Source organism: Colias croceus, chromosome 27, assembly GCF_905220415.1.
Source record: "Colias croceus chromosome 27, ilColCroc2.1".
NCBI lineage: Eukaryota > Metazoa > Arthropoda > Insecta > Lepidoptera > Pieridae > Colias > Colias croceus.
In genome coordinates this window covers 4,429,094-4,446,803 of record NC_059563.1, presented here as the reverse complement: position 1 = coordinate 4,446,803, position 17,710 = coordinate 4,429,094, and the positions used below count along the sequence as shown (strand labels likewise).

The 17,710-nt window shown below is 36.8% G+C and overlaps 1 protein-coding gene across 1 annotated transcript; it reads right to left on the bottom strand.

Moving 5' to 3' along the window:
* Positions 1–2,214: 2,214 nt before the first annotated feature.
* On the bottom strand, positions 2,215–8,004 carry LOC123703676. Its single transcript, XM_045651756.1, has 3 exons — positions 7,941–8,004; positions 5,021–5,651; positions 2,215–4,708 (listed from the first exon to the last, which is right to left on the bottom strand). The coding sequence occupies exons 1-3, from the start codon at positions 8,002–8,004 to the stop codon at positions 2,215–2,217; spliced, it is 3,189 nt and encodes a 1,062-aa protein (XP_045507712.1).
* Between the last annotated feature and the right edge of the window lie 9,706 nt (positions 8,005–17,710).

Sequence of the window (17,710 nt, the reverse complement as noted above, 5' to 3'; positions counted from 1 at the left end):
TATAGGAACATAAAATTGTTTTTATTTTGTGTATCCGTGATCTGTCCATTTTTTTTCAAATACGCAAATATTTTGGTTAGGTTAGCACAATTATGACATATTATATGAGATGTAATATAAATATTAATACATACAACTTGAGAGAAACGCCCCGCATTATCAATCGTAATATTCTATTGTTTCGACACTGTCTACATCTAGCCACCACCATCACTGCAGGCGCGATGCAGCGCCAATGCAAAGCGACTTAGGGCACCGCACTCACCTCTGCGACAGAGTCGCTCCTGCGCCTCCCACGGCCGGCCGCCGGCTCCGGAACTCACGACCTACCGCCTTGCAGAGGACTCTCGACACGCATTTCCACCTGTCACCGAGCCGATAAGGTCCAATCAAATCCATTTAAATTCCTATGAACCAAGCAACTGCTATGACTTACATATCCATGGCATTATTAAATATAAGAAAAGTTCAGTCAATTTTATAAATTACTGTCACCGCCACTGACATATAAATACTCGACAATGCGCATACAACCTTAAAACCAATAACAAACTTATACATTCGCTCTCGCATTTTACTTTAATACAAATAATTTGTTACACAGTGTTTCAACTTTAACGTAGAATCAATTCGTTTTTTAATATTAGCGTCATGATGATAAGAGTTCATAAAAAAATACGCACAATGTAAACGTTGGCAACATGATTTAATTTTAATAATTGATTTCTGATATAGAACGGAGGTGAACAATTTCATTCCAGGAAGCCGAGTGTGTAATGCTTGCAAGTGTAACTCGTCAATCTACCAAGCAAAATGAATAGTGTAATGCATGGTGGGAAATCCCTAAAGTAACTGTGGAATGACGACGTTATTCACGTAAGGTTTACCATCGATTAATTTTTCCCTATGTACAAGAAGCATTAAATCGTTCCTATCCCGTACGCGACCTAATGCCACGTACAACTGTCCGTGACTAAAGACGTCCGATCTTAAATCTATGCCGACCCTATTAATGGTTTGGCCTTGACTCTTGTGAATAGTCATTGCATAACACACCTGAAGGGGAAATTGCAATCGACACATTTCTATTGGACTATTATGATCAATGGGGGCCTTAAACATGATTCGCGGTATAAAAAACAATTCGGCTATTCCCGGTTTGCGAACTGTTATCAATCGAGGTGAAGTCGCTACGATTATAACTTTTGTACCATTAACTAAATGATCTGAAAAACTAAGGTTACGAATTATCATGCAAATGCATCCTACTTTTAATGTAAGATCGTGTTCTGGTATACCTTTAGGGTGCATACTATTCAACACGTCTACGCCTAAATACAATTCGTCAGTGTCATCCGTAGCCGTTTTATCTACTGAATAGAAATGTAAAAGGTCGCCTGACAAACGGTCTAATACAGTCCTATTTATTTCTCTAATATTAGAATTATGAGTGGAAAGAATGGCCCTACCTATACAAACTTCTGGCTCATTTTCTAAAAGGAAATCCGAAAATACAAAATTAATTAACTCATTTAAATCAGTAGTAAATGATAAAAGTGAAAGGTCTATTAAATTTTGACAAGATCTACCGACCTTTACCGAATGTAAAGGCAAATTATTTGAACCTATTTGAAGTAAAAAATCGGAAAATACACTATCTTCACTACACCTCTGAGGTGTAGTTAGTGAAAACGTCTTTAAACTCTGCCATAAGGGCGATGATTTTACTGAGGCATTAAATATGTCTGAATGACACTTGGCGTTGGTAACTACGGGCGGAATCTGACGAAAGTCTCCAGCAAAAATGATAACCTTTCCCCCGAAACTTTTATTAGACTTTGTCAAGTCTTGCAAAGACCTATCTAACAAATGAATGAGGTACTTGTGTACCATCGGCGCTTCGTCGTAAATAATTAAATCGGAGTGTAGTATGAGTTCAGCTCTCTGGGTTCCGTTTGTTACGTACCAATACCCTAAATCGTCAATAGCGCTTAATGGATACCTAAACATACTATGCGCAGTCATACCGCCGTCATAGTTCTGCGCGGCAATACCGGAACTCGCTGTGCACAAAACTACACCATTGAGTACGCCCCTCACGTACGCTGCTATCGTATTTAATAGCAACGTTTTACCAGTGCCTGCCGGACCGTCTATATAAATAGCACTTTCGTTACTATTGCGAAAACCATCATCAGTGAGCAAATTTTGCACTTATTCGAACACTTGCCGCTGGTCATGAGACAGCTTGGGCGTCCAAACATCCACAAATTCGCGTAACCCGTCTGCATCGTGTAGAGCCTTCTCACGACCTAGTTCGGTGGTGTCATCGTGCGCGTCAGGCAAACCTTGCTCTAACAAACACGAACCATGTTTTCGCAATAGACGGTCAATTTGAACCAAGGCCTGGGTGTACGCTCTATCCGTATCGTTATTTACGCGGTTAAGTATATCTTCAGCTAACTCATTTTTAAATTTTTCCCACAGTGTCGCTACTGCTACCCCATTAACAGCCAATAATACGAAAAAGTTACGCAGGCGTGGTCCGGTCAAAAAACATGAAGCTTCCTGCATAGCTATCTCGTATTCGGCTTCATCGTTGGCGATACCAACGGCTTTAGCGGCCTCCTGGAATGTGTTACAATTTGGACCACCCAAGTTATAAAGATCCCTGTAACTACGGCAGGGGTGTGAAGCTAACAGTAATCTTAAATAAAATTGTTCACCTCTGTTGGGCGCGACCCAAAATAAACGCGTCACTATTTCTCCCCTCTGTCTTTTCGTCAAAAATTTACCGTTGGTCATATTATAAATGGTTGTATTTTTTGTTGAGGGGGGGCTGGAATGAACGATGTACCTCTCGTAAAAATCTAAATATGTTAAACTATCGAATTCTTCACCGAGGGGACGATTAAAGTACGTGACGAGATCCGAACCCGAATTTTGAACGGCACGCGCTTCATTTCCCGCCTTAAAAAAAATAGATTGGTGATTTTCTAAGTGAACGTCTAACATCTTTACAGTGGGCTCACGTCCCGTGACGTCAAACTCAAAAACTCTCCAAGCAGCCTCACCAGAACCGATGTATCGTTTTGTGACGTACTGTTCTATTTCGTTATTTTTTAGTTCTTCCGGAACAATGGCGACTCGAGCCTCGTCTGGACCTTTAGTCATATATTTAAAGAGATATTTAATGACTGTTCGAGTAGACACTGATTCTAAATTTAAATGGCAATCATATCTAAGAAGAAGTGCAGCGTTGTATGGTACTATCCACAAATCACTAATTTCTATATCCCTCCCTCTGTATTTAATAGTGGCTGTATTCTTACTGTTACGCTTTAAGTTAATAAACCCTTTATCATTACAATATGTGACTTCTGTCTCTGGTTTTGGGAAATAGCTTGTACATTTTTTTTTTTCACTATCCCAACATTTTAAATCTGTCCTATGCGGCGGACCGCACGGACCATGTACCATGTAATCTAAAACTGCTTTCCTTAATTTTCCATCAACTTCTGAAGCGTCAGGAATATCTGCTCTAATAAATTTATCTACATCAGTACCGTGAACGGGGCCACCACCCTCGACTGCAAAACAGATATGAGCGTGTGGTAATCCCCGTTTTTGGAACTCTATTACATATAAAATATAAACAATTTTACCAAACCAAACCCCTGTGCGAAGATCCCTCAAAAGTTGCTGTAATTTAATGTTAAAAACTCTAGCACAAATTGAAGGAGTATTATGATGACCTGTTGTTGAATTTTGTATTTCAGGCCATTTGGGATTGCAAGTTAAAGTTAAAAGAAAAGATGGCAATCCTAATCTGTTAACTACTGCCATAGCATCCATATACTTTTGCTTCATATATCTAGGCCCCCCCGTGTAACTACTTGGCAAGTAGACTCTACCAGGCACTACCCCACCCTCTCCTCGAATAGTCTCATCTACACTTATCTGCTGTAAAACTGACTCTACTTCTCTTAATGGAGCGGAACGGAGAGCATTATCCGTGTTACCTTTTTGGATGTTATACAGGTAACGAAGTCTTTCTTCTAAAATCCTACATTGCATATCAACTAACCACTCTTCAGACAAACGATTAAAATCGTTGAAACGGGGTTCGCTCAGAAGGAGACATCTAACATATTTGTTCTGGGTTAGTTTTGCTCCATTATTTTCCGTTTTGTTAGGAAACCATCCAGGGTTACCGTGCGGATACAATAATGGATATTGAAAAGTTTCATATAAGGGGTGCATTATATCTACTGTGTGAGGCTTTTTGTCTCCAATTTTCCAGATTGCAATGGCGCGAGGAATGTAACGTTCCTGCTCATTGCTTATAATGGCAGCAATCTCGTTGCCTAAAGGCATATCACCGAGAATGTTGCCATGTGTGCGTCGTGTGGTGTGCTCAAAAATGAGGTGTGCGTGGTCGGATGGTTCTTGGCTCAGCCGCTTGAAGCACTCTATATAAGGGTTGTGATTATGCAAGAAATGTGTAATCGATCGAATGACTGTTAAATCTAAATTTAAATTTGTAGCGAGGCTCTCTCGCTCACTGTTATCATAGATGTAAAGTCCAGCCGGGTTAGTAGTTTCTGAGTACGCAAGATCGAAAACTCTGTGATAAACCCTCCCTTGAATTTTTAAAAATGATACCCCCGTTGTCGGATGTTGAAATCCGTGTGAAACTCCTAACGCACTAAAAGCAAATAAATTATTATAAGCCCTAGGTTTATGCAAAAAAGAAGGAAAGCTATAAAATGGTTCATTTAAAGGCGGGAAATTTTGAACGTTATAAGTGCCAGCCCCACAGCACCACTTGATACGATTCTTTTCCTCAAAGAACAATCTAGCATTACAGTACCTACACAAAAACGCTTCCCTATCTAATAATGAAATGTTTTTAAAACTATACAATTTGACGACAGTTAAGCCGTCGCCACTCTTTGTACCTATTAAATTGTTTGAATTCCGTAATTCAACGTCTAAATTTCGATTCACTTCATTGTACCTATCTACTGCTTGCTTATTAACCTCTGGGTTACTTTGACTATACTTTTGAACCGCTTGCCTATTAACCTCTGGGTTACTTTGACTATACTTTTGAACGGCTTGCCTATTAACTTCTGGATTACTTTGACTGAACTTTTGACTGGCCTGCCTATGAATATCGGGATTGCTCTCGTTATATTTTTTAACTGCCTGCCTATGAACTTCGGGATGTTTTTCATTATATTTTGTGACCGCTTTTAAATGAGAATTTGCATCTATAGATCGCCTACCTGGTCGTCCCCTCTTACGTTCTACTTCTACTGAATTTACTGATGAACTATCTGAATCTACGTTTATATTGTTTTGTTTGTGTGCTTTAGATTTATTATATTTAGCCGGTCTACCGCGTTTTTTACCTACGATCCTAATGTCGGGTAATTTTGTTATGCAGACAACGGGTGTCAGTGTTGTTAATTTAGGGTCGCGAATATTTTGAATTAAAACTTTTGGTTTTAGGGAATTTAATTTAGGGTCATATTTTGGAGGTATACCTTTATTAACTAAAACTATCGGTTTTAAATTAGACAATTTAGGGTCGTCTACAATAACTAATTGGTCGTCTACATTAACTAATTGGTTGTCTACACTAACTAATTCATTAATAATGTTTACACTATGAAAATGATTTAAAACAATTTTATGAATTTGATATTGACTACCAAACGCCGGATTCCAAAACAAAAACTTTGCAAGAGTATCTAAATTATTGCACTGAAAGAGACGTGCGGCTCCTACCGAATGCGAGTTATGAACGTATTTATTATTCGCGTCTACTTTATGGCTATTAAAGATAAAATATGTATTATTTGACCTCCAAAAAGATATCGTATTATTAGCGCCGGTGAAAAGGTAGCTATGTGTGGAGTCGTTGTGTGTAGTGTGAAATATTTTATTTTTTAGGATTAATTTTAATTGTAAAGTGTAAGTGGCTATGTCGCTGTCACATGTGGGAAACAGCCCGTTGTCGATCCAACTATCGTTGTCTGCCATCGATTTAATTTTAGCCAAATAGGTCCCTACACGTATATCAGAAGGCAATTCTTCAGGATATAAATGAGGATGATTGTGCGCAACCCCAAGTGGTCTAATTTGAATATATAACATATCACCAAAATCTAAAATAGTGTCTATATTTTCCTGAGAAAATACGGCCCTATTTAGAATGGAAGAATAAACAGCCGCGCATGTTGCCATCGCGACACATTGTGCGTTGTTACCCTTAAACCGAGGATCGGCTTGATGCGTTGACCCTTTAATAATAATTTGACCGATTAAAATAATAATACAAATAAAATGATACTTTATTAAGTCAGAAGAAACATATTTATAATGCCGCACAATTTATTTATACCTAAAATGTTAAGCAAATTGAAATGTTCCAAACAAAGAATTGTATGTGTGATTGTATGATTAAAAAATAAAAATTCGTATGAAATATGTTAAAAAAAGTATCCTTAGTGAAATTACCATTCCCTTTCTAAAATTTCGTAACAGAAAAATATCAAGTCGATTACCTATATATCGGTTGAGATAAAATGTGCAAGGAGTCGAAACTACTCTTAAAAAAAAATACTAAACTCGCTACGAAATGGGTAGGTAGGTAATAGGTATCTAGTGTAATCTATAAAAAAATATTCGCAACGATCTACGTCTCAGACCTCAGTATAATATTAAACATACTCGTATAATCAAACATAGGTATCTAGAATTATTTAACATGTTAATTTTAATCCTATCAAAACTATGTACTTACGTAATATGATTTACCTATTATTAATCTTTTATGGATAACATGGAAATACTTTACTGTTATTGGCAATTATTAAGTCATAAAAATAATATACCTACGTATAATTTATATTCATAATATTAAATCAAAATGAATTTCAAGTAAAATTCTAGTAGGTACCTATATGATACATCTTAAAGTCGTTCTTCCGTCTCTAATACTAATTTAAAACCTGGTTACATGTCGCTTTAACGTTTAAAGTAGGTACCTACCTACAATAATTAATCTAAGTGTAAATTAACTTCGCTACAAAATGTGAATATTGAATTGAAATTAGAACGAAAATATCAATAGTTTATCTATACAGATACCTATGCTTTACAAAATAATTAATATAATATGGATTCAATTACATACAAAATAATATGTAGTTAAATAATAATACATATTATATAGACCAATTTTAACTACTCACTGATAGAAAGCTTTCATTGAAAGAAAATAGGTTAATACGGAACATCAGAGACAATATTATCATGATTTACAATAATTATTATTTTTACTATTTAGGGATCTTTATGATTTTTTGAATATAATATTGAATAATTACCTAATATGTATTTAATTTATTTTCATTTTCATAATAATTAATATACCTATCACACAAAATGGCGACCGACGCCGCACGCGGTGCGCCCGCTCATCGCGCGATTTGCCGGTTCGCGATTCCCGCGCATTTCGATTTAGGTACAATAAAATAGGAACAAAAAAAAATTTACTGACTCTCCCTTATTATATTTATACATCCAAATATTCTATTCTATTTTATGTTAAAGAAAATGACTTTATTCTGTAATCGTATTTATTAGGTACATAGGCACTACCTAATAAAAAATGTTTAACACTACATGACAACAACGGCAATTAGGTACGTATTATGATGTTAAGCATTAGATACCAATTTTATAAAAAAAATCTTTGAATAATTATTAAAAGTACTTAGATTACAAAATAAATAAAAGTACAACTTATTCAGAACATTTCAATTTGCAGAAAAAAAACGATAAAACTAATTGATTACCTAATAGAGCCTTAGGAAAATATGTATATTAATATTTATTTATTAATCAATAAATTTAATAAAGCTTACCGGTAGCGATGCACGCCATTGCCGCTGAGCTGCCGCCGTTGTTGCTAGAAGATGCTTGGAACATGTTGAGAGGCACGAAGTCACGTAGAATCTCGGAGTTATCGAAAAGTTACTGAAAACGATGAATGAACATTAAAAAAAAACAAAGCATTAAACATCAGACATAACTTTTTTCATTAAAACAAATCGTTGAAAAAAAACAAAAGAATAAATCGTCATGAATATGAAGTCACCGGTACTTTTTGTAATTACGTAAAGTAATATATTTAATTGTAAGTTTGTAAAATACCTATATAAAGAAAACAATAAAATTCAAATCATTATTCACTCAAGTACAATACGAGACCAATAATTAATAATAAATGTAAATCGACTTACCCTGAGAACAGACGAAATGTTAATGGAAGAGAAATGGCGCGGGCGCGGGGCGTTTTATTCTTAATTTCCCACCGGAAGTAGAAATAATTGCAAACATTACGAAAAAACTGGGAATAGGCAATTTCACAGTTTTGTAATTTTTTCTTAATTAAAATATAATATTTTAAATCATAAGAGATATTTAAAATACGTAATCTAATCTTAAAAATATATCAATTTAATAATGAAATAATTTAGAAACATAATATTATGTAAGTTTATAATATCCAACTGTTATCTAAGGGGTCTAATAATTTATGTTTCATTATTTTCATATTTAATTATTTTTTGAAGATATGCTATATTGAATATATTAAATACAAATATATTTTATTTAATAATAATAACAAGTAACTAATGTTTAATTTATTTTTATTATTACACAATAATTATAAAAGACTGTGTCTATGAATACCTTGAATATTATTGTTTTTAAATATAAAAGTCAAATTATGCTTTTTATAAACATAACTAAGAAATCAATATTTTCATAATTATTAAACACAACTAAAATATTTATGAAATTATTCTAAAGTAAACAAAAAACGTATCGTCTTAATTAAATTGCAAATTAATTAATTTTAATCAAGTTTATTCTGATTTGAGAAAAATATATCCAATGCTGCCAACATTAAGTATATATTTTTTGGTCATAATAGCAATGTTTTAATTTAAATGCACTTGGAAAAAAGTTATACGTGCTCGTAATTTTTTATTTCATTAAATCTGTTTTTTTTTGTATGTCATTATATTTTTTTTAAAGATTTAATTAATTCAAGTCTCTCATTTGTTAATTTAATGCACTCTTTTTACTATAGATGCTATTAAAACATTAGTTGTCAAAATATAAATGTCAATTGTAACGTCAAATTAATAGGTATGTCAACAAACAACTTCCCGAAAACAAATAAGAAAACGGCTTGTGTAAAATTTAAAATATTACATATGTTTTTCTAAGCATAACAAAATTAATATGTTTTGTAATCACTCCAAAAGATAAGAGGATAAGAAGTTTTCATGTCATAAGTATCGATAGTAGTTATATCGTCTAATTCTAATAAGTAATAAAAATAAAACAACGATTAACAATGAATTAAAACCTATATTTTTGTGATGAAAGAAGACTACAATGCCAAGTGTAAAACAAGTGAAATCTAATAAGATCAGAGTATGAGAATGAAGAAAAATAAAAGTTGAATTTACCAAACTTTAAAGGAAATGTTTTATGATTTGCAGATGCTCACATATTGTTACATTTATTGAAAATTCCAGAAAGTTATTTGTATTATCAATATTGAATGACACAGACTGATTGACCCATTGGTAATAAATGTAAATCATAATTATAGATGAAAAAATAATAATAAAGTGTATAAATTTCAATTTGAATAACCGTGATATGTCTGAAAACTTTATAACTATTGTTACTGTACTTCTTAGTTCTTATTAATATAATATAAAGGAAATACCTAATAAGTAGAAGCCGTCTACATTTTGAACATCATTGTTTGCTTTCAAAAAAACGAGCCCAGTCCAGTAATGTGGCCGTCCTCTTTATCAATTTAAATTCACCATCCAAAAAATGTCTTGCAAGAACAATGTAACTTGGGATCCCAGAAGTCTTGACAAAAATATGTAATAAAAGTTACTATGTCATTTAAATAGCAATTAAAACATGATATATATACCAAGTCATGTTAATAATTATGCCAATATGATATATGTACCAATTTTAAATTAAATAAATACCACTGTTGTATATTATGTTTTCAGTGTAAATATATAATGATAAAACTTTTTCATGTGTTTCATTTTCTTATTAATCTAGTTTTATTAGTTAGTTAAATATTCATAAAGTAAAAACAAATGTTTTTTTTTTATTAAGTATTTATAATATATATTGCTACCATTACCATTGTTTATAGCACATGTTAAAGTATTAATAATTTAAGTATGAAATTCTCATTGAATGTTTCATAATTTATAATTTTAATATTATTCCAATTTGAAATCATATATATATATATATATATATTTTACTTATTTGAAGTGAGTAGGTAGGTATACTTTATGCACACAGCACACTTCATTTCATTCATTGTTTATATTGATGAAATAAATTAATAAAATAAAAATCTGTTATAATAATAATATTAGACATGTTTAATGATATACTTAGTATATATTATATTTTAGATATTTTATTATTAAGAGCCAACAAAATGAGAGAGAGAATTAAAAATTAGATTTTCCTATTATTTATTGTTGTCACGCTATGCCTCAAGCCTCCCCCGTAGAGCGCGACAGGGACAACTACAGCTCGGGCCGAAAATACCTATTAAAATTGTTACGCAAATTCGAGTTCCGTAGTCCCCTGTTTCCTCCTCCAATACTGGACCGATTTAATTACATTACTTTTTCCATAATTTAGTAGAGAAAAGTATAGGCTATGTTCCTACGTTTTGCTTTTTTTTATAGTTATAATGTTCAAAAATTAGTTTTATGGAAGACGGAACATAAATCCGCCCTATTTCTTACGTTTTCAAAGATTCATATCTCTTTAAATAATTAAGATAATATGACAAAAAGGATAACATAGAAACATGGCTAAAGTTACCATAGATTAATAGTATAAAAAATATATTGCTCTAGTCATCTAGTGGCACAATCCAGCGAGGAAACAGGGGACTACGTTTGTATGGAAAAACGACTCTTTTGTTTGCTCTTAATGATTTAAAAATGTATACCTAAATGTTGAATTTGTTTTATTTTAGGGTTCTGTACTCAAATGGTAAAAGGGGGACCCTATTACTATAAAAGGTTATACTATGCTATTACTGACTTTTCTTTCTGTCTGTTCATCTGCAACCAGGTTCATGTAGTTAAGCAATGTTGTCAAGGTTTTATATTGAATGGGTGACCATTTTTTTTTTCATTTTTTCAGTTTCATATTTATACGGAAACCTTAGACGGAAACCTTAGTGTTTTGAGTCCAACTCGCACTTGGCGCATTTTTTTTAATATACACCTACTTAACATAAAATAAAAAGTAAACAGTCCATTTGAGCTGCACATTAAATATTTTTTAGAAAGAGCAATTGCTTTGCTAATAAAATACCACTATATTCACACGACCACTGATCCAGCCAGAGAAGATCGTGAGGTACCTAATACCGAAGAGTCAAAAGTTCGACTACATGTCCATTTTCGAATCCCAGCTCGTTCCACTTGGATAGCGAAAACGAAAGAATCCAGCAGGTTTATGATTAAAATATTACCGAACTTACCGCAGCGGAGTTCTATAATTTGATATCATTTTATTGAATTACAATTACTTATAATCGTTCAAAAAAATGTGATATTCATTTAATAATACATTAATTTATTCTAATTAATGTTTTAGTTTGTTAATGTGAATGTTAATGTTTTAGGTTGTTTAGTAACCTACTGCAAAAAAGATGACAAAGTCAGCATGTTAAGTGCATAATAATTTTCAGTCACTTCATAATGCATTGCCATAACCTGTTAATTGTAGGTAACTTGCGAAAAACGATAGTAACAAAGCTGCAAGCAGCCCGCGGCAGAAAGCGGCAGTCATTTGAAAATTAATTGTAATTCCCAGTCCATTTGTTGTTATCTGCCTACAGCGATTTCACAGTCAGTCGGAAATGCTTATAAATTCCCCATTCAAGTATTTTCTACTCCGGGATGCCATCTCCCACCGAAGTTGCGTGGTGCGCCGGCAGCAAGCAGCCCGCGGCGCATCCCAGGGCAGACATCTTCAGTCATTTGAAAATGAATAATTGTAATACCCTGTCCATTTGTAACTATCTGCTAACAGCGATTCCACAGTCGGTCGGAAATGCATATAAATTCCCCATTCAAGTTTTTTTTTGCTCCAGTAGGCCGTCTTCCACCGAAGTTGCGTGGTGCGCGGGCAGCAAGCAGCCCGCGGCGCGTCCCAGGGCAGAAAACTTCAGTCATTTGAAAATGCATTAGAATTCCCTATCCATTTGTTATTAACTGCTAACAGCGATTCCACAGCCAGTCGAAACTGCTTATAAATTAGATACTTCAAATATTTTCTACCACGGGAGGCTGTCGCCTTCGAAGTTGCGCGGTGCGCGGGCAGCAAGCAGCCCGCGGTGCCGTCTTTTGCCGTTGCTCTTCAATTACCCTTCCTACTATGGAAATTTCCATACAAAATTTTCGAAAAAAAAATTTCGCTTTTTATCAAAAAAATTTATATGCCTGGCAGCGGACAAAGTTTTGAAGTATTTTTTACTTCGGCGACCCCGACCTACCTGTCACCGATTCAGAGAACCGTTGAATTTCGTGATGTATGGAAAATGGAAACCAGGGGTCGGAGTGAGATTCTGAGTATGCAGTTTTGTAAATCTGGCCGATAAGAGCACAGAAGTCAATTTTCAAACCGATCGTCAAGTAACCGGCGCCACCATCTTGCCTCGAAAAATCGGCCATTTTTGAAAAAAAAATTACGTCCAATTTGAAATTTCTCGATTGCCCTGGGAGCGCCCCATCTTCCTGATCATTTTTTAGTTCTACACCCCCCGGCTATCTGGCGCCGTTTCGGAGAGCTGTCGAATTTTGCGTTGTATGAAACTTGGAAACCAGCGGTGGAAACTCGATTATGAGTATGCCAACGTAATGTGAGGCTCAATTAAAGCCCCTGTGCCAAGTTTCAGCGCGATCGGACCAGCGATGGCCGTTTTAGCATTTGTATGGCGGCGGCCATTTTTTCCGCCATTTTGAATTTTTTTCACTATCTGTGGTAATTGCTCGAGGTCTACTACAAGTTTAGTTTGGGCACCCCAGATGTAGCTGCTACCGTTTGCGCGGGCCGTTGACCGTCTCCGCGGGCTGTGAGAAAGTTCAGGATTTCGGATTTTTCTGGATATCCTGGGAGCTGGGTGAGTATGAATGCGTCATTTGTATGTTTCTCCGTCGTGCCACCTTGGCTAAATTTACGTTTTTATGTTTGCGCCAAAAATGGAAAAATTCCAAAATCGAGCATCCCACTATGGCTCCCTGGTAGCGTCCCAGGGTGGTGATCATTTTTAGTTCCGACACCCCCAACCCAACTCGCACCGTTTCCGCGGGCCGTTGGATTTTACGTTGTATGGAAGTTGGAAACGGGGGCCCGGAGCCACTTGAACGGGGCACCGATCGATTCGCCGGCTCGAACAGAGCACGTGTGCCAAATTTGAGACGTAAGGATTCATAAACGGCGATTTTGGCAAAGTACGGCGGCCATCTTGTTTTCGCGAAAATCCCCATTTTTCCACCACCCCTGGTAATTGCCACCAGTTCCGAGCATTTTTTGTTCAGACACCCCCCCTCCAGGTACCACCGTTTTTGCGCACCTCCAGGGGTCCACTTGGTTTTCGAAGATGATCGAGATCGCTATATTTTTCCGGTGGTCACTGGAAGCACCTCTACACGACCACGTCAAAATCCCCCCAACTTTCCCCGTAGTTTCCGAGAAACCCGATGTCAGTCAGTCAGTGAGTGAGTGGTAGTGTAGCTTTATATATTATAACTAGCTGGTGCGTTGTGCGCGGGCTGCAAGCAGCCCGCGAGCTCCTTTTGCCCCAGGGTTGAAGCAATAGGGCAGTCATTTGAAAATGCATCTAAATTCCCCGTCAATTTATTATTATCTGCTAACAGCGATTCCACAGTCAGTCGGTATTGCTTATAAATTCCCCATTCAAGTATTTTCCACTCCAGGAGGCTGACCACCTTCGAGGGAGCGTAGTGCGCGGGCTGCAAGCAGCCCGCGAAGCATCCCAGGGCAGAAATCTTCAGTCATTTGAAAATGCATTCGAATTTCCTATCCATTTGTTACATCTCCTAACAGCGATTCTACAGTCAGTCGGTAATGCTTATAAATTCCCCATTCAAATATTTTCTATTCCGGGGGGCTGTCCACCTTCGAGGTTGCGTGGTGCGCGAGCTGCAAGCAGCTCGCGGCTCATCCCAGGGCAGAAATCTTCAGTCATTTGAAAATGCATTCGAATTTCCTTTCCATTTGCAACATCTGCTAACAGCGATTCTACAGTCAGTCGAAACTGCTTATAAATTACTTATTCAAATATTGGTAAAATTTTGAAACGTCTTATCGATAGCGGGCAGTGACTTTTCATAATAAACTGTTCAAGAGTTAACTTAACACGCTCGTCGCTTCGCTCCTCGCTACCTATTTGAATATTTAGGCCGGCCGCTGTCGTGACTCGCTCGCTTCGCTCGCATGGCTCGTGTGGTAGTTCAAAAGTTAACCTTACACGCTCGTCGCTTCGCTCCTCGCTACCTAAACTGCTTATAAATTACTTATTCAAATATTGGTAAAATTTTTGAAACGTCTTATCGATAGCGGGCAGTGACTTTTTATAATAAACTGTTCAAGAGTTAACCTAACACGCTCGTCGCTTCGCTCCTCGCTACCTATTTGAAAATTTAGGCCGGCCGCTGCCGCAACTCGCTCGCTTCGCTCGCTTGGCTCGTGCGGTAGGTAGTTCATAAGTTAACCTAACACGCTCGTCGCTTCGCTCCTCGCTACCTATTTGGATATTTAGGCCGGCCGTTGACGCGACTCGCTCGCTTCGCTCGCTTGGCTCGTGCGGTAAGTAGTTCAAAAGTTAACCTAACACGCTCGTCGCTTCGCTCCTCGCTACCTATTTGAATATTTATGCTGGCAGCTGCCGTGACTCGCTCGCTTCGCTCGCTTGGCTCGTGCGGTAGGTAGTTCAAAAGTTAATAAATATTTTCTACTCCGGGAGGCTGTCAACCCTCGAAGTTGCGCGGTGCGCGGGCAGCAAGCAGCCCGCGGTGCCGTCTTTTGCCGATGCTATTCAATTACCCTTCCTACTATGGAAATTTCCATACAAAATTTTCGAAAAAAAAAATTTCGCATTTTACCAAAAATTTTTATATGCCTGGAAGCGGACCAGGTTTTGAAGTATTTTTTACTTTGGCGACCCCGACCTACCTGCCACCAGTTCAGAGAGCCGTTGAATTTCGTGATGTATGGAAAATGGAAACCGGGAGTCGGAGAGAAATTCTAAGTATGCAGTTTTGTAAATCTGGCCGATTCAAGCACAGAAGTCAATTTTCAGACCGATCGTGAAGTAACCGGCGCCACCATCTTGCTTTGAAAAATTGGCCATTTTTTTGAAAAAAAATTGCGTCAAATTTGAAATTTCTCGATTGCCCTGGTAGCACCCCATCTTCCTGATCATTTTTTAGTTCTACACCCCCCACCTATCTCGCGCCGTTTCAGAGAGCCGTCGAATTTTGCGTTGTATGAAACTCGGAAACCAGCGATGGAAACTCGATTATGAGTATGCCACCTCAATGTGCGGCTTGATTAAAGCCCCTGTGCCAAGTTTCAGCGCGATCACACCAGCGATGGCCGTTTTAGAATTTGTATGGCGGCGGCCATTTTTTCCGCCATTTTGAATTTTTTTCGCACTCTGTGGTAATTGCTCGAGGTCTACTACAAGTTTAGTTCGAGCACCCCAGATGCAGCTGCTACCGTTTGCGCGGGCCGTTGACCGTCTTCGCGAGATGTGGGAAAGTTTAAGATTTCGGATTTTTCTGGATATCCTGGGAGCTGGGCGAGTACGAACATGGTGTGAGTGTATTTCCGCGATGCGCCACCTCGTCTAAATTTACGTTTTTATGTTTGCGCCAAAAATGGAAAAATTCCAAAATCGAGCGTCCCACTATGGCTCCCTGGTAGCGTCCCAGGGTGGTGATCATTTTTAGTTCCGACACCCCCCACCCAACTCGCACCGTTTCCGCGGGCCGTTGGAGTTTACGTTGTATGGAAGTTGGAAACGGGGGCCCAGAGCCACTCGAACGGGGCACCGATCGATTCGCCGGCTCGAACAGAGCACGTGAGCCAAATTTGAGACGTAAGGATTCATAAACGGCGATTTTGGCAAAGTACGGCGGCCATCTTGTTTTCGCGAAAATCCCCATTTTTCCACCTCCCCTGGTAATCGCCACCAGTTCTGAGCATTTTTTGTTCAGACACCCCCCCTCCAGGTGGCACCGTTTTTGCGCACCTCCAGGGGTCCACTTGGTTTTCGAAGATGATCGAGATCGCTATATTTTTCCTCTGGTCACTCGGCGCACCTCTACACGATCACGTCATTATCCCCCCCACTTTCCACGTAGTTTCCGAGAAAAGCGATGTCAGTCAGTCAGTGAGTGAGTGAGTGGTAGTGTAGCTTTATATATATGTAATAATTAACAACATAATACAAAATTAAGTTTTCTTGTATGTAATTCCCCTACAAAACAAAAGGTTTATAATTTGCTTTTGTAATACGGCTATAGGCATATGGTTATATATCTGTGACCCACAGATCTGTGCTGTGACCTGTGACCCTGTGCTGTGACCTAAGGCTGTGACCCTTAGAGTATATATACTATCTATAGAGTGCGAACAACCAAGTGGGAACAGTAGGCACAGGTGGGAACAACACGACGTTCCCGCCGCGAGCGCTCGCAGTCGTGGTTGAGTGCTCACGAAGTGCGTTGCTCTGGATTTTTTTTCATATTACGAATAAACATGGTGAAATGTGCTGTTCTATCTTGCAAAAACGATACTAGAAAATACACAAAATTGAAATCCACTATCACATTCCATCAGTAAGTCGATTGTTATACTTATTTTTATGAAAATAAATCTAGCATCGCGGGCGTGAAGGGTAGGTGAGAGGCGGACACGCGCAGGCTTGCTCGCGCGCCTCACTGCCGCCACGTGATCATAGTGATGTGACCTGACCAACGCTGTACTCGATATAAAGTTTACTAGAAGAACTATATTTTAACAAATTATTTATTTAACTTAAAATTTAAAACTCTTTTAAAAATGTATTATAAATATATTTGTGGTGTGTTTTGTATGATACACTTTCTAATATGAATGCGAATGTAAATGTAAAGTATGTAATGTTACGATATATTTTCTGAACCGCTAAATTGATTTTGAAGATTTTGATAGTAGAATGGATAAAATTAAATAAAAAAATTATTAATATTATTTATTAACTATATTATCATTTTAAATTATTAATTATTTCTTAATATTTTTTACCATTTTTAAAACATTATTATTATGGTTTGATTTATTATTAAAGAAATAGCACTAAACCTGATCTTTTATTTTATTAACTTTATTATTTAAAAAGTACTCACGTTTTTCTGATATTCCAATTAAACATATTTTTTTAAAGTACTTATAATTAATACAAGAAAATTTCATATATAATATTTAATATTCAAATGGAATAAACAAACTTTATTCAGTTGGTAGACAAATTTAA